Source organism: Vespa velutina, chromosome 1 (genome assembly GCF_912470025.1).
Source record: "Vespa velutina chromosome 1, iVesVel2.1, whole genome shotgun sequence".
Classification (NCBI taxonomy): Eukaryota; Metazoa; Arthropoda; class Insecta; order Hymenoptera; family Vespidae; genus Vespa; species Vespa velutina.
This window is the reverse complement of record NC_062188.1, coordinates 19771022-19789333: the sequence shown is the minus strand read 5'-3', so window position 1 is coordinate 19789333 and position 18312 is coordinate 19771022. Positions and strand designations below refer to the sequence as shown.

The window sequence follows — 18312 nt, the reverse complement described above, 5'->3', positions numbered from 1 at the left end:
TTTCATTTCATCCATTAATGTGTCCCAGGATCGAGAGGATTCTTAACGAGAAGGGTCCGATGAAAGATCAAACGTGCCACATTTGAAATCGGCATTAGTCCTTTACGCCTGTCCAAATCGATTAGCAGCAAGCTCGCATACGACAATCGATATCTACTGTCTACCGCCTATTCTAGATTTCGCCGTATAATATTTTACATGACAAACGGAACGTCCCAAAACCCGGTGTTTCTTTTGAGAAACGTAAAAGAAAAAAAACAAAAAAAAACAAAAAAAAAAAGAAAAAGAAAAACAACAAAAAAAAAAAGAAAGAAAAAGAAAAAGAAGAATAATAAAAAAGATAACAAAGAAAAAGTATCCCTTTTCTTCTACCCTTACGAAGATAAAATATGTTTCGATTAACGAAAATTTATGGACAATCGAAGCAATTGATTTAAATGAAAGAAATAAAACGAACGAAGCCTTTTTCAAATTTATTTTTTATATGTATTATATATCTCTTTCATAATTGTCATAAATTTTTCTTCCTTCAATCAGATTTTATTTTTATTATAAAGAGTATACCTTTGGAATCTTAAAGTTCTTATGTATATGAAGGGAGAGAAAATTTTTAAAAATATATAAAATATATAGCCAACAAGACGAAGTCATTCGTCATTGATAAAGATTACATGATATATTAACATATTCATCAGTGAATCGATGATCAATAGATCGTCGTATTTTCTCGATTGAACTTTAACTCTTAATGGAAAGTATGATTTCGATCTTTCAAATGTTATAACAAAAAAAAAAAAAAAAGAAAAAGAAATCTGAAAAACATAAGAAAAATACGGACGAGAAAAGAAGAAATTAGCAGAACGTCTCGAGCGACGCTTATCGTTCAAGCTTCTATCAAAAGATGTGTTAATGGATGAATGATGAAATGATTCCTGGCAAAGTAAAAAAAGAAAAAAAAAAAAAGAAAGAGACGATAAGAAAACGAAAGAAGACCAAAAAAAAAGAAAAAAGAAAAGGGGATTGTTAAGAATAATCTAAGGATCCTTTTCGGACGTCGTCGTATCTTCGAAATACGCGGAATCGTCGTAGGAACAAACAATTCCCCTCTTCCTTCGAACTTTCTTCAAACATGGAATGCTCGAGGTCGTATTCCCTTTTGGCCGTGTGTCCTTTCCTCCTATCGATCCTCATCCTCCTCCTCCTCCTCCTCCTCCTTTTCCTCCTTCTTTTCCTCTTGTACCTCCATTTCCTTCATTTCCTCCATCTCCTTTTCTTCTACGTTCTATCCGTCTTGTTCCAAGCATCAAAAGTCGCTTTCCTACTAATTCCGTGCAAACACGAAAGCGTTCGCTCGCTTGCTCGCTAGCTCGGTTACTTGCTTACTTGCTAGCTAGCTAGCTAGCTAGCTTGCTTGCTTGCTTGCTTGTTGCGGCAGGTGCAACTCAGGTATATGTTGTTTCAAAGTCTTTAAAGACTCTTTCTCAAGAGGAAGGATTCTCTTTGTTCAAAGCCGACTACGTGGGTGGGCTCACAGTGGCCGCCTCAAGTGTGAATGACTTTACGATAGCGTCTGTGTTCGTTTCGGTACAAATTGTTTGACATGAACTTCAGAGTTTCATATTTTTTCAAATATATTCTTTAATGTAACCTCTCATTTATATTATTCGATATTCGTCCTCTCTCTCTCTCTCTCTCTCTCTCTTTCCCTCTCTGTCTCTGTCTCTCTTTCTATATATGTGTGTGTGTGTGTGTGTGTATCTATCTTCCTCTCTCTTGACTTCTTACCGTCGGATTAGAAAAATATTTTCATTCGTATGTTTAACACCGTTTACTTTGATTTTTCTCGATAGATTTTCAATCGAATCAATTAATTAAATAAATAAGGATCGTTGAACGATCGTGTGAGTAATGAAAAAAGAAAGGAAAAGTAAAAAAATAAAAAGAAAAAAAAAAAAAACAACAGACAAAATGACGATTGAAGCGCGATACGTGTGTGTCAATGTTAAACCAACGAAACACAGAAACTCTTTCGATATATCGAAAGTACAAATAGAGAAAGAGAAGGGAAGAATCGTAATGTGCTCTCTTTCTCTTTCTCTCTTTCTCTCTCTCCTCCCTTCTCTCTCTCTCTCTCTCTCTCTCTCTCTCTCTCTCTCTCTCGTAAACCATTATACGTGTGTTCATAGATAAATGTGTGCGAAACACGTAGTAGACACACATGTAATTATGCCTGTGATCGAAGGCAAACACATTATCGGCAAAGCTTTTAATCTAGCAACCAAGCAACTTGTTGGTTCAAGTTGGACGGCAAGCGATAAATAATCTCCCACTCTCGCTAAATTTTAATAAACGCATTAAAATATTACTGGCTTTTGTGTCCATTAGAATACCAAACAAACCAGAACACAGACCTCTGTTCTCGTATACTTAGGCTCGTCACATTGGGGGATGGACCGTAAAGTTTGTCGACGTTACAAATTGTCCGTGCAGCCCCTAAAATACGTATACGGATGTTCCCAAATGTTTGTCTCTTCGAAACCTGATATTCAAAGTAATTTGTCTGGCACGCTTGATTTAACCCATCATAGAGGATAGGACAGTTTTAGGATCTTAGCTGTCGCTAAGACAAATTTTTTTTTTTTTTTTTTTTTATAAATTACGTAGAATGTATTAATAAATAATTCTGTTAATTGTTAAACAGTTAAAAGAAATGTTCTATTCGTTCATCGTATTATAAATATTCTATATATCACCTATGCGTTACAAAATAATTAATAACTAAACACGTTAATAATGGCCTTCGATAAAACTCACCTCGATTCTTTCTTCCTTGAGATCAACCTGAAGGGCCAATTGTTCTCTAAGCAGGACATCGGGATAATGAGTTTTATCAAAAGTTGCCTCCAATTGTTCCAACTGTTCTTCCGTAAATATCGTCCGATGACGACGTTTCCTTTTCGTCATTGGACCAACACCTGGCGTACTTGGATTCATCTGATAAGGATGACCAGTATGATAAAACGTAGGTTGTCCATGAAGAGAAACACCTGCAGCAGCCATAGCAGCTACATATTGTCCTGGATATAAGGCAGGATATGCGGCGGCTGAAAAACATTAATAACAAACATACGTTATCTTATAACACGGATATTCTTACATGGGCTAATTAAATACATTTTAATAATTTTCATTTCAGAAAGATATGATGATAATGTTAGTCGATCGAGATAAAGATTGCGAGAATAAACGAAGTTTATCTCCGACTAAAAAATTAGAAAAATTATTCTTCTAATGGAAGTAGAAAATGGAATGAGAAAATGAAAATGAGACAAAGAGAGAAAGAGAGAGAGAGAGAGAGAGAGAGAGAGAGAAAGCGACGGCAGCCCCATTTCGTGGTGCAAAAGGATGAAAAGCGAATGAACGAGCACGATCCCATGGGACGTTTTAGTTTAAAATCTCGAAAAAGAAGAAGAAAAAAAAAAAAGAAAAAGAGAGAAGAAAAAAAAGCTTCTTAGACGCGACGTCTCGCATAAAAATGCGCGAAGGGAGAATTTCAGCTTTTATCGAACTCTCTCTCTCTCTCTCACTCTTTCTCTCTCTTTCTCTCTCTATTTATCTATCTATCTATCTCTATCTCTATCTTTCTCCTTCTACCTTTTATCATCGTTTCTCGTATAGTTTATCTTTCTTTTTCGAGCTTCCGACAGGATTGCAAGGAGGCAAATCGTTCGTGCGTGATTGAAACGGATTTCAGCAGGCGCATCCCCAACAAGAGCGGAGACTCGCGGAGAGACTCTTGCGCCTCATGGAAATACTTAAAGCCCTCCGGGCATAAAGGAAATTTCGGTACGGGAAGGCGTCGAGCCTCAAGGGATTTGCACGTTCTTTCGTTTCTTTTCTGCTTTTTTTTTCTCTTTCCTTCATTTTTTTCTTCATTCTTTTTCTTCATTTTTTTCTTCATTTTTTTTTTTCATTTTTTTTTTCATCCGTCTCTTACCTCTACCCGCTCATCGTACGATCAAAAGAGAGAGAGAGAGAGAGAGAGATAACGTTACATCTTCTCAATGTCACTACGTACAAGGGATGAATAAAAAATAAATATTTTCCATTGACGCAATCAAATTTTCATAAATATTTTCTTATTCGTATAAAAATTTGCTCTTCGATGTTCGATGATAATGACGTATCGACGTATCAATTCGAAAACAAAAAAAAAAAAAGAAAAAGAAAAAGAAAGAAAAAGCTCGTTAAGATATGACGGTTTCGATGATAATATATTAATATAATGTACGATCATTACTCGATAAAGGAAAGAAATTATTTTAATGTGTCGGACCGAATGAAATTATTTTTAAAAGGACGCACCGAAAAAATCCGCCGAGGTGAAGGCCAAATGATGAAGCTGTTGTTGAAGAGGATGAATGGTTGTTGTCCTCGAAGGTGAACCGACGGTTTCCGGATTCTGTATCATGGAGTTTAAGCTCGTAGTACTTGTAGGGGGTATATTAGCGATCGGTCTAGGTGCTAGGATACTGTCGATGGTAAATAGAGAGGTGGGCGAGGACATGGTAGCGGAGGAACTCGGCCTTGAGATTTCACGAGGTCGATAACCTGCCTCTTCCGAACTCACTGGACTCCTGGAGAACGTTCTTTCCCGTGATTCGACTTCGTGCCGCCTCGAAGACGCATGATTTTGGGCATCGTGATTTTTTAATTTATGTTGTGGGCCCTCCGGTGAATAATTATATAAATAACGATGATTGTAACCGGATATACCGGGACCATCTTGAAGAGGACTCGATGGTTCCGTCATCGGAGAACGTGATCTCGGTGAATCACCAGCATAGATACTCTCTACCATGTTACGTGATTTGATATTGCTCGCCTTCTTGCTCTTTTCTTCTTCTTCTTCTTCTTCCTCTTCTTCTTCTTCTTCTTCCTTTTCCTCTTCGATCCTTTTCGATCCTTTATCTTCGTATAATTTTCGCAAGCAAGTAAAAACGAAAAATTCCTTCGGAATTACAAATATCACAGTATTCGAACTACCAACTCACGTTGATGAAAACTTTTCAAGAAGAAGTTCTTCTTCCATTATCTTCGAATGAAATGAGCTAAACAAGATCGAAGGACAAATCATCGACGATCTTTATAAGATATATAACACCACAAAATCTACACATAATTAATTAGCTATGAGCTCGGATCTTATCGATCGTCTTAGATCACAAGTTCTCCGTAACACCATGAGCCATTGCCATAATATTTTTTCGATCATCGCGCACTCTTCTTTCTCGTATAAATAACAATGTGTCGATTTTAATAACCCTTCCCTTCCCTCCCCCTCTCCACCCCTCCAACCAGCTTTTTTATTCTCCAATGATTATTCAATAAAAGCAAAAGAAATAATTTATGATAGAGATTATAATCGATCGATATACGAAACGATAAATTCTAATTATAATATCGAAAGAAATTTTATTTGGAACTAACTATTTATAGATTAAAGTTCGACGTTTTGTAGTTCGGTGACACGCGTGGATGTTCTGTGACATCGCTGATAAAGGATACGACTGTGATTCGACTTCGTTGCGCGCGGTGACCTCTGTGGTGGTTGCGTTCGTGTCTCTCTCGGTTGGACGTAGACGAGAGCCACCCCCGAGTTGAGCTGAGCCGCGGATAGAGAGACACCCTCCGATTTCAACGCTCGAGGTTTGTACGATTGGGGCGTGGCTCTTTCAAGCTCCACCACTTTTCCACCACCCTTCGCGAACCATTCTCTTCTTCCTTTCCTCTCACCATCCCTCTACCCTTTCTACATCCCCTATTCGAGAGTGAAAAAGAGAGAGAGAGAGAGACGGAGATAGATGGAGACGAAGACAGAGACAGAGAGAGAGAGAGAGAGAGAGAGAGAGAGAGAGAGAGAGAGGGGGAATGGGAAGAGAATCAGGATTACGGAGAGGACGCAAGAGGAGATGCAATATCGTGGTGATATCGGTGTATGTAGTAGGGGTGTCGAAAGCATGCCGACCGGACACCCCTTGCTACTTCCCACCCCCTACTATCTCTCTCTCTCTCTCTCTCTCTCTCTTTAACCTATGTATGTATGTACTACTAGCGTCTCATCGAGTCTCGTCGGAAACATTGCTGATATAACAGGGATATGGAAGCCTCCACCGACGACGTACTTAACATAGATAATCATCAAGGCTTTTCACGTCTATTAGCGAACTTCTCGATTAGCTCGACGTTTGTTCGTATTATGATTTTTGTCCTTTTTCTTTTTCTTTTCTCTCTTTCTTTTTTATTCTTCTTTTTTCTCTCTTTCTTTTCTTTCCTTTATTAATCCACTGTTCAACCATCATCGGTCGTTTTAATATACGTTCGATTAAAGTACGTCCAATAAAATTTTCATTCGCGCATGATGCAATATTTTTGTTTTTTCTTCCAATAGTCGATAATATCTACTTTTTTTTTTTTTTTTTTTTTTTTTTTTTTTTTTTTTTTTTAACTTCAATATTCGAAGTATCATTCCGGTCGGCTTTTGCCCTTTATTCATAAGTAGTAAAAAGTATGTCTGTATATGTTTTTATCGATGTATTAACGTTCAATTTATTGCTTAAATGTACGATTAATTAAAGGTCTGAATAAAATTTTCATTTAAAAATCAAATGATCTCCGGCAGCTTCAACGTATTCTCATGGCCGTCCTATTAATCAGCCTCGTATTTTTGTGTGGACAATAAAAAATTTTTTTTTCGTTCTCTCTCTTTTTTTCGTTCTGTTTTTTTCCTTTTCTTTTCTTTTTTTTTTTTTTTTTTTTTTTTTTTTTTTTTTATCAATCCACTGTTCCCATCTACCATTTAAATTTACAATTAATTATTGTTACGATAAAATTTATTCGCGTTATTCTCCAATCAATGGAAAAAACATTTTCATTGAAAAATTAGATGATTCGAGATTTGAACTATGATGGCCGTCTTATTCGTCACCCTTCGAATCTGTTCAATTATGCAAATCCCGCCCAATGCGTTCGTATTAATAGCATAAAACCGTTGTAATGCGCATTGACTGTCGTCATCGGTCTTATTTGGTATATCTAGGAGGGGATGATACTCGCAATGCGATACGTAGAGAACCAAGCGTGAAAAGATTTTCGAGGGGTGAGTATACGTGCTCCGACATTGTAAGGTAAACCTTCCCCGCCCATCGTAAGGCTCATAGGTACGTCCCTACGCTTTCATTTTCATTTTGATGCACCAAAATCTGTGCTAAACTTAATCCTAATCCGTACGTTAATCGTGGCCCGATCCGAAGAACCAGTTTCTAGACTTATCCGTCGATTTAAGTCGCTGTTAGAACCATTTGATCTAACTAAGTGTTTCTTTTTCTTTCGTGCGCGCGCGCGCATCTGTTCTTTTTTTCTTATGATAAACATTTGATCATACATCAGCGACAACGATTTTTCTCTCAAACCTTTATTAACGAGCGTCTTTGATAATGATCGTCATTTTATTATTAGCTGATTCGTTAATGGTATGAATTGAAAAAGAAGAAAGAAAGAAAGAAAAAAAAAAGAAAAATAAGTAAGAATTTTGATTTCAATATGGTCACGAGTGCGTCTTAAAAAGACATATGGGCATCGAGCCACGGACCTACATCATTGCCAGCCAACGAGGATCGGGATTATCCTCTGCGTAGGATTATTCCATGCCGTACAGGATTTGGTGTTTGCATCCGTGTCTGCGATACGTCGATACTTTCGTAAGGAATGGCAGAAAGATGAGGATTCGTATCCTACGTCTGTCATTGTTGAGAGGTATATTATATTTACTAACTTTCAATTGGTTGGTACCATTTTTTTTTCTTTCTTCTCTTTTTTTTTCTTTTTTTTTTCGCAGAAATTTCACTACAATATCAGATACATAACGTTAACTCTCATAACGTTTTCGCAATTATATAAAATATATATATATATATATATATATATTTTTATTGAATATATTTGACGGCAAAAAGAGAAAGAAATCAAACGAACGATCACATTTTGACCGAATATTCTCAAGTAAAAAAAAAAAAAATATATATATATATATATCTTTTTTTTTCTATTTCACTAAATATATAAGTATCTGCCAATAGCTAAGGTATATGTATATCCGGTTTAAAAAGTTCTCTCCGCGGGAGAGCCATAACCATTGGAAGATTAAAATTTTCTCGGTAATCATTGAGAATGCTATCCTTGGCGCTAATGCGACGACAATACAGATGTTTTCACGTCTAAGCGGCGTGCTAAGTGGATGTTCCCCACCCCTTAGGCGGCTACTACTATACCAAGCCACCCTCCTCTGAGATTCGTGAAGCGAGTAGAGAAGTTGGAGGGGGGCTTTTGGAAACGACCCGATGGTGCAAAAGCTGGCACGTACTACCTGGCATCCTATCATCTAAGAGAAGAAGTCTCTCTAGGAGACATCTATCCAAGGGATGTTGTTTCGGATTCGTTAGTTTGCGTTACACTTGACTGGACGCCTTTTTGCCTTGAGGTGGGGAAATAATCGAGCTGAAAGATGGAAAAAAAAGAGAAAGAGAGAGAAAGAGAGAGAAAGAATCTTTAAGTTTCCAAAAGCCAATGGATAGATACTTTGAAAAAGTACTCGCGGAACTTTGCACTCCACGGGATATCATCCCCGATTGATGTTTTTTGTTAAGCTAAAGCAACAGAAGATCTTGCTTCTTGTGAATCTCAATCGTATAGGTACAAGATTTCGTCGAATTAACGAAATAAGCATCCTCATCATCATCATCATCAATTTTCGACGTTCGAATTTCTCTATCTTATTATACGATTTGTAAGATTTTCTTCTCCGATATTTCGGATATCTCGATTATTTCTTCGAGAGGAATAAGCTAATTGAAGTCCTTAAGAAAATTTTGTAAACGTATTAAAATGATCGTTAACTTATTATTTCCTTCGTCTATCATAATGAAATAGATATTATATTAAGTTATTTTTCTTAAACGCTCTGTTCTGCCTCGATGATACTTTTTTATGTGTTCGCGTGTGCGTATTATATTTGTGCCCATGTATTTTTATTTGTTTGCGTGTATCGGCAAATGGGAATCGAAGCTTAAATGGAAAATTTGTCTTATTGTTAGATGATGGAATCCATCCCCATGTGAGTGAGAAAGAACGAAGAGAGCAAATATTTTTAACAAATTACGCCTATACCTCGAGTAGCACGAAGAAAGTGTTCGTTCGTGCGTTTTATCGTGGAGCAGCCGGTCGTCCTCTCTCTCTCTCTCTCTCTCTATCCCTCTACCCCCATAACGCATAACGCAAATATTGTTTCACCCCGTGGAATCGCACGGGCGTCTTTCGACGATTTCGGCGATTCGACCGGCATCTTCAAAAGGCACCGAATCCTGTTAAAGAAACGTCGGAATAAAAGAGAAGGAAGAATGAAAAAGGATATCTTGATACACGCACTTAAGGGTATAACAGAGGATTTTTCTCATTTTCTTAGCTTTTAACAAAGATACTTACTTGATTTATCGTGCGAAGAACAAATGTTTATTCTCGACTAAAGATAAATGACGAAAAAAAAGAAAAAAGAAAAAAAAGAAAAAAAGAAAAGAAAAAACGTGAAAGATCCAATGATCGATCGACGAGTACGTCCGTTAATTTTTCCTTTTTTTCTTTTCTTTTCCTTCTTATTTTTTTCTTCTTCTTCTTTTCTCTCTTTCTTTCTTCCCAAACGAAATATTATTTCTCTTAAAAGAGAAAGAAGGAAGGATCGCGATCTTTGATTTTTTCCTATATTATATTTTTTTCTCAATTCGTAACGTGCAAACAACGTAACGTTAAATCATTGTGAATCGAACGATAAATAAATAAATGAAGAGTATGTTCTTCTTCTTTTTCTCTTTTTAAATACAAAAATTTGTTTAAAATAAGGATAGAAAAAGACGATACACCCCCACATACATACACACACACATGTATATATATATATATATGTAATATACATAAAATATATATATATATATATCAATATGGCGTATTTGGTTGTCTGATAATTGTTTAGCGGACATTCGTAGGGGCGACGATGCGCAACGATCGCAAATTTATTGACTCGTACGTTAATTACTTTAATTATTACACCGCTGTCAAAGGCTGATCGGAATACAAAGGAAGTTTATTCGACAGGGTAGTGCGTTTCCATCGCCCGGAGTCACCGATTGCCAATTAATTTTCCATAATTGGCCGGACATGCTCGCACGAAACGCGCCTTGACGCTCGTCGCACGAATGCGGCAACGGAACGTACGTAACAGTCGAACCGTACACGCATACTTGTATACATCATATAGTATGTTCATATAGGTATACCGTGTATCACTCTCTCACGCACACGATTCTACGCTTAAAATGTATCACTACCATCCCCGCCGGCCACGGCATCGTATTTTCACCGTATAGAACCAATTAACAGTTTTCACCTATTCCTTTTTAGTCGGTCCACTCGCCGATATAAAACAAGAGAGAGAGAGAGAGAGAGAGAGAGAGAGAGAGGGAGAGAGAGAGAGAGAGGGAGAGAGAGAGAATCAAACGAACGAAAAAGCTATGAGTGGCGACCTTATGCCGATGAAAAAACATATATATATAAAATAAAAAAAAATATATATAAAATGTTGTGTGAGTGTGTGTGTGTGTGTGTGTGTGTGTGTGTGTGTGTGTCTATGCTTGTGATTCTTGTTTTACGTATGACATTTTTTGAGCGACGCCTCGGGTAGATGAATTGATTGCATCCATAACAAGTAACTGCATGTCTTGAAAAGTTAAATGAATAAAAGAAATGATGCGTATAGGTTGATATTTTGTAATGTAACGATGACAGGAAATATCTTTTACATTTTTCTCTTCTATATATTTATCCAAACATGATTAATAAATATTAATATTATCGAATAAAGGAAATAATGTATGCGCACAAAGTGATATTTTATATTCATTTTATGTCGTAGATAAAATTTTCAAATTATTTTCTATCCCTAATGTAAATTCTTAAAGAATAATTAAATAAAAGAAATTATCTATGTATCTATGTATACGTATATGTGTATGATGAAATTTTCTGATTTATTAATTTCGAGAAATTTTTATAATCCTTTTCTATCTAATACTTTTTCTTTTCCCTTTTTTTTTCTAAAGATAATCGAAGTGCGCTTATTAATGAATTGTTATTTAATCTTTCTTTTTTTCTTTTAACAATCGGTATTAAAATATATATATATATATATATATACATATATATATAAATTTTTTTTATTGATAATAATGAGCACAAAAAAATAATAATAAAATAAGAATAAAAAAAGATAAAAAAGAAACGGAAAGAAAGAAGGAAAAGATATATGCAAAGTGGTTAAAGAAATTCAAAAAGGTAAGCCAACGAATCCATCTATTCGAGCCATCTACGCGAATACTTTCGGGAAGGCTTTTAAAGCTATTTTAGCGCGGATTTTGCTAAGTGATACCAATAACTCGATGGGACAACAACCGAAGCCCTTCGGGATTCGGTGAAGAATAAACGAAGGGCCAACAATCCCGAGGGATGTTATCTAATCCTAGTGGATTTGTTGATTCTGCGACTTGCGCTTCAAGACACGTGATGAGGTTTCCATGTAGTACTGGATTACTCCTATTTTCTATGACCTAAAAATCCCTTTCCCTTCTCCCTTTCCCTTTCTTTGAAAACCCCCGTCTCGTTACTGTCAGCAAATGAAAACTTTTTCAGGTTGATGTCTGCTTAACAAAACCACTACGTAGCATTTCAGTTTATAAATATATATATATATTTCATCGATTAATATATAAATTAAAAAATGTTAGAATGAGAAACGATTATTTGTTTTAATGGATTCATTAGTTTGAAAACGATATCGAATAAGTTACTCGATATCTCTTGGAAATCTCTCTTCTCGTCTCTTCACTCCGAAATGATAATAAACGAAAGAGTAGGAAGAGAAGGAAGAAGGGATAGAAGAAGAAAAAAAAGGGGTGGCAGAGGGAAGGGTGGGGGGAGGGGGCAAGAACAACGATACCACCCTTGTTACCAAGAGATTATTCTATTACACGCTACGTAAATATAAAGTACAACGAGAACGTCACGAGAACTGTTATGGCCATTTCTCGGTTGTTCCTTTTCGAGCATGAGCGCTTGTGTTTGATCAGAAAATACGTTATTGTTTCAAGGGAAGGGGGGGAGGCCGATAAAAAATTCAACGTTCGGATAATTACATCAATCCTGAATCGATTTAGTAGCCCCGAGCTAACTTTCCCTGTACCACTGACTTACTTCAAAAATGTTAAATAATCCCATACACACATACACACATACACACACACATATATATATATATATATATATAATCTATAAACGTTAATAATTAATATTAATTAATAATAATTTATAATAATTAATTTATAAACGTTATGAGATACGTATGAAATATATATACATATATATATATATATATATATATATATTCGTATCTATTAAATTTTATTTTACAAAAGTAAATAATGATTGCAAGTCGATCTTATTTGATTCGCCGGGTCAAAATGGAAAGAAAGATTGAGAAAAAAAGAAAAGAAGAAGAAAATAAAAAGAAAAACAGAAAAAGAAAAATAAGAGATCAGTTTTTGTTGAGACCGCCGGTGGTGTGTAGCAGCTGCGATCCTTTCTCCATAGAGTCTCTTTTTTCGTATTACTTTCTTCCATGAACGACGGTATACCTCGTGCTGTACACAGTCTAATAATCCCCTTGAAGAGGTAAGTAGAAAAAGGATAGAGAACTTGCATGAGAGGAAAGAACAGGAAGAGAGTGAGGGAGAGAGAGAGAGAGAGAGAGAGAACAAGGATAAGGCAAGCGAAGAAGAGAACCCGCTGTTTGCCTTTTATTAAACTCTTGTTAAACGCCGCCTTTCTTCGTACACACAATTGAATCGGCAAAACAGCGGAGATAATGCTTTACCAGTGAACTGTATACTGAGATATATATATATATATATATATATATATATATATATATATATATATATATAGAGAGAGAGAGAGAGAGAGAGAGAGAGAGAGAGAGAGGGCTGATTCTTGAGGAAAAGGGAAAGAAGACGAAGAAGAAGGAGAAGAAGGAGAAGGAAGAGGACTTACCGCAAACACCAACTTCTTATATACCTTGAAATGGACACCGTGTAATCCGGTTCTTTATACGGCACTACGATGCCATTCGGATGGAATCTATGAAGCGTGCACTTAGAAAAGCAGCAACTGCACTATACCTAGTGTGGTGCCCCGTGCGACTATCTTGAAAAGGGGATTGAAAAAGGAAGAGAATATGTATGTATGTACGTATATATGTATGTATTTATATAAAGTATATAAAGGAGAGAATGAAAACATTTTGATGTTTCCAACAAATGTTCTGAGAAATGCACCGAAATTCAGCACACTTGCATATATAAGGATTATCTTGACCTATCTCCTTGTATATATATATATATATATATATATATATATATATATATACATGATCGATAAAAGATCGATCTATACAAATGTAATTTTTTAACATGTTTACGTTGCACGGTATTAAATTGTAGTCCTTTTTTTTTTTTTTTTTTTTTTTTTTTTTTTTTATTAACAAATAAATAAAAAAAATATATAAATATTATTGTTATCATTATTATTATTATTAACATATGCTATTATATTTTATATGAATATTTTGATATTAAAAAAAAAAAATTATTCTCTATTCAATATATCTTTTATATGTACAACAGAATTAAAATTTTATATACTTATCCAAATGTATAATATTTTCTTGGTATTTCTTTTTTCTTTTCTTTTCTTCTCTTTTTTTCTCGTCTTATTCATAATTTTATATTTAAATCATCAAATTATTACGTCTTCTTTATTTATTTATATTCTTAACGTACTCGTCGAAAAGTTCAACGTGCCTTTTTTTCAAGAAAGTTTTGAATCCTGGAAAAGAAAAGAGACAAAAAAAAAATCAGATATATATATATATCGTTTTTTTTTTTTAATACTTCAATTGTATGTACGATCTTCACGATTTTTTTTTATTTTTTTTTTTTTTTATTTATTTATTTATTATTTTTTTTTTAATTACCTATGAAAAGATGTTGCAATTTATCCTTCGGTGGAAACAGATATTCCAATGTTTTCAACAATTCGTTCAAATCACTAGTTTTAGTATATTCTTTAATAGTATTTCCAAATATTTTGTAATTCTCCTCTGTCAATGACCGTTTTACCTATAATATATAAATTTTGTATAAATGTTTTCTATAACCTTTTTTTTTTTTTTTTTTTTTACAACAGATTTAACTTACATCTTTGATATACGTTTTACCCATTTCGCGCTTGTCTATTTCCTTATTAGTTTCATCAGACATTTCTTTAGATTCATTAGTATCATTTTTCACAGTATTACTAGAAGTTGAAAGATCGGATAGATTCGTATTAAATTCTGTTGTAACAATTTTGATTTTTCTTCTTTTTACAACCGGCTCGATAGAATTCTTCGCTAATGTACAATTATTGCTACTTTCTCCTAATTTGCAATGACCAAAATTTATCACAGATTTTTTACTGGTCGATGCAAACTCGGAAAAAATATTACTCGTTTCTGTCTTACGAATAGATCGTTCTTTAACAGTATCATCCATGTATTGATCGATATTAAACGTTTCTTTTAGAGTTGACTGTACTTTAGTATTAGATATCGATCGTTTCATTGATCGTGATGATGTATCAAAAGCACATGGAACAGCAGGTAATGATAGATTACTATTGTCTTGAGTATTTGCCATTTTTGGTTGTGGAAACTACAAAATGATATATGATATAGTGATTATTAAAAAAAAAAAAAAAAAAAAAAAAAAAAAGAAATTGTTATTAAAAATATATGATTTATATCTCATACAGCCTGTTGAGTATATCGAAAAAATTCTCTAAGCTCTTTAGTAATCATCCCGAAATTAGTAAACTTTTTAATATATGGCCTTAGCCAAGCGGATAATTGTTGTTTAAAATGTTGATTTTCAAATCGACAATCGCAAAGTATTATAGCTCCGTAATCATTTTTATGACGTATAATTCTACCAATAGCCTGATTAACGGCTCGTGAAGCTTCAAGTTGATACCATTGCTGTCCTGTTAATGCCTAAATCAAATGTTTATATTATATTATATTATATTCTTTAATGATAGTAAAAATAATCCCATTTATTACCTTTTTATCATTACGACGGATTTCTTCTAAATATCGTTGCTTCAATATAACTCTTGGATCTTTCATAGGTGGAAATGGAAGACCGGTGATTAATACAGCTCTACCATTGGCATTGGCAAAGTCTAAACCTTCGCTTACTTTTCCTCTACATACGGCCATAAAAATGGCACCTTTACACGATGGATCTTGTATCTTTTGATAATATTCATGCATAACATTTAGAAAACCATCTTTAGATTTGGGCTCCACATATATGGACTGTTCATCAATGGAAATTAATATAAGAGAATATTAATTAATAATAATATGTAAAAATTTATATGCGATAAAAAATTAAGATAGTTATTCTTTTTCATTACTTTACGTTCAGTGATTTGTGTCCATAAACCAGAAAATTGCCATTCGTCCTTACACTTTTGCATAATTGGATAAGATGGAAAAAATATTAATAAACCGTGTGGGATAAGACAACTAAAATTGTATATTGTACGTCCAAGAGATGCTATATACTTTGGATCATTTCTAGAGAAATATGATATTAAGTTTTTCATTACTATATATATATATATATATATATATATATATATATATATATATATATATATATATATATCAAATAATGATACATTAGATGATTATATATTATTGTGTTATATGAATACCTAGTATTAAAAGAAGAGTTAAGTTGATGTCCATCAGGTCCTTGACTAAGAACACCAACACACACCTGTTGACCCGTTATGATATGTGGATTTTCAAGTTGAACACCTATTGGTATTCCAAGTTCTGATATAAATGGCGTTAAAGGAGATAACGTACCACTTGTCAAAATTACAGAACGAACACTTTGGTCTATTAATTGTTGCATGCTATATATAGAATGATTAAATAATATTCAATATAAAAGATCTAATTTATATAAGGGAGAATAAAATTTTCTACCTAAAACCAGGACTGAAGCACCAATAGCTAATAATTTTGCCTTCATTTTTAAGAGATACATTTTTAGTTTGCCATCCATTACTTTTATGACCTTTTTTTTGTTCCTCTAATTGAATATATACTTTATAACATTGTTTAATTCTTTCTCTATATTGCAAAGAGGTACCGCTGCTGAATAATATTCTTAATACATCTGCAAATTTTTGTAACGCGTTACCTTTTCTAGAAAACGGAGATGAACTGGTTGTAACTAAATAGGAGATAATCTTCTCTAATTTTTCTATCACTATCTGTTCTTTGCCATGAGTTAACTAAAAAAAAAAAAAAAAAAAAAAAAAAAAAAAAAATATCATTTTATTACATTACAAATGTATGAAATTTTGGTAAATTCAGATTATTTACCTCTGCTTTACCGAACAGTTCAAAAATATATCCTCCAGGGAATGTTTCGCCTTCATCTTGTTTTGTAATTTTAATATCGTCAATAGCTTTTTCCAATGTCAAAAACATTGTTTTTAAGATGCATAAATCTTCTGGAGTAAAATCTTTTTGTACATTTACAGAATCTTGCATCATAAAATCAATTTCAGTTTCATTATCCTTGCTAATATCTACCATTACCGCAGTTATGTCATCTATGCACATTGCTATATCCGTACTGCTTATCTGAATAAAAGAATATAATATTATAATCGTTTAAATATTGATTAATAACAAGAAGAACAATATTCTTCAATTATATTGCATATTACTTGTAACGATGCTGCTTCTTCACAAATTTTTTCTATATTATGCGCTTCATCCAATAAGATAACATTATTTTGTATCTCTATTCCTTGAGTCTTACGCGTCTTTGAATCTAGCAAATAATTATAGGGCATAAATGTAATATCAGCATTTTGTTTTAATTCTTTGGCCAAAAAATATGGGCAACATTTCATCTTTTGTCCTGCTTTAATCAAATCTTCTATATCTAATATGTCTTGTTTAAAAACTGGTTCCTCTTTTCTACAATATTTTATTAATTATTAATTCTTACAAATAAGAATATGCAAATGAAAATTCAATCAATTCTATACATGCCTGGTTTCAACATTGTTATAATAAAAGCACGTTTTACTTTTAATTTTTGCATGACACATTTGTATCTTATTAAATGTATTTGTTTCCTTTGATACTTCCGGATGAATACAAAGCTGATCTCTAGATCCTAAGACTGACACTTTAACGTGTTTATACGTAGTACGTTTTAATTCTTGCATCGCTTGAGATAATTGCGAATGCGTTCTAGATGCATAAATAATTTTTGGCATTGCCCAACCGAAAGAAGCGGTATTGTCTGATACTCCTGCTGCTTTTTCAAGGCCATCATTTAATTTATTAAAGAAATGCCCACTTAAGTCAGATCTTTCAATAGCTCCAACTATTGCTTCGGCTTGCAGATGAGCCTTCTTTGTAATCAACCAGCTTAACGAGGCACACAAAAGACTAAGTGTCTTTCCAGTACCTATATTTTCAGTATTAATTGTAATGAAAAATTTCAATAAATTTGTAACATATAATTTAATGAAGTAGAAACATTAGAAATTTACCTGTTGGAGATTCTAAAACACCATGTTTACTATTTTGTAAACATTCTATAACTTTAGCCATGTACTCTTCTTGAACGGGATATGGTTTGAAAGGAAAATTAATAACAATTCCATTGATGGTTATATCAGGCATATTTTTACAATATAAACAAATTCTGCACGATAATGTAAATGTTAAAGAATGAAACGAGAAACGACACTAGTGGTACTTAGCTTCCCGCCAAATATCAAAACTAACCTCCATTAAATTAAATACACATGACGTCACTATATTAAACTATATATTGCATTGGATGATACATTGCAAGAGATCATTTCATTGGCCAATTAAAAAATTTAAATAGTACTTTATGTTTATGTTATGCATTTAAAGTTTAAATCCCGATAGAATGCAATAAATTATTATTGTAATTTTACGAACAGACATATTACGCTTTACTTTCAATTAATACAATAAATAAG

General features: G+C 33.7%; 2 protein-coding genes and 1 long non-coding RNA gene across 3 annotated transcripts in view; 1 reads left to right on the top strand and 2 right to left on the bottom strand.

Annotated features, from left to right (window-relative positions):
* LOC124950220 (homeobox protein goosecoid-like) overlaps nt 1-5308 on the bottom strand; it is a 6874-nt gene extending 1566 nt beyond the window's left edge. Inside the window, exons 1-2 of the mRNA XM_047496662.1 lie at nt 4366-5308; nt 2815-3104 (exon numbers count right to left, since the gene is read on the bottom strand). Coding sequence (XP_047352618.1) covers nt 2815-3104; nt 4366-4861 — 786 coding nt within the window. The 5' untranslated portion in view covers nt 4862-5308. The remainder of the gene's footprint in view (nt 1-2814; nt 3105-4365) is intronic.
* A 7936-nt stretch (nt 5309-13244) lies between these two features.
* On the top strand, nt 13245-15674 carry LOC124950226. Its single transcript, XR_007101290.1, has 2 exons — nt 13245-13403; nt 15385-15674. It is a non-coding gene; the product is annotated as an uncharacterized LOC124950226 (long non-coding RNA).
* Nucleotides 13923-18076, bottom strand: LOC124950212 (regulator of telomere elongation helicase 1 homolog). The gene is made up of 12 exons (XM_047496650.1): nt 17851-18076; nt 17342-17765; nt 17011-17266; nt 16661-16924; nt 16259-16569; nt 15979-16185; nt 15676-15838; nt 15317-15574; nt 15008-15247; nt 14415-14909; nt 14192-14336; nt 13923-14043 (listed from the first exon to the last, which is right to left on the bottom strand). The coding sequence occupies exons 1-12, from the start codon at nt 17981-17983 to the stop codon at nt 13973-13975; spliced, it is 2967 nt and encodes a 988-aa protein (XP_047352606.1). The 5' UTR covers nt 17984-18076; the 3' UTR covers nt 13923-13972.
* Nucleotides 18077-18312: the final 236 nt, after the last annotated feature.

Bases quoted from the DNA above. Each gene is read 5' to 3' on its own strand.
- LOC124950212 (XM_047496650.1), bottom strand. From the start codon at position 17,983: ATGCCTGATATAACCATCAATGGAATTGTTATTAATTTTCCTTTCAAA. The intron at 14,337-14,414 runs GTAAGTTAAATC...TATATATTATAG, and splicing joins GTAAAACGTATATCAAAGAT to GTAAAACGGTCATTGACAGA. The intron at 14,044-14,191 runs GTAATTAAAAAA...TTTCTTTTCCAG, and splicing joins ATTGCAACATCTTTTCATAG to GATTCAAAACTTTCTTGAAA.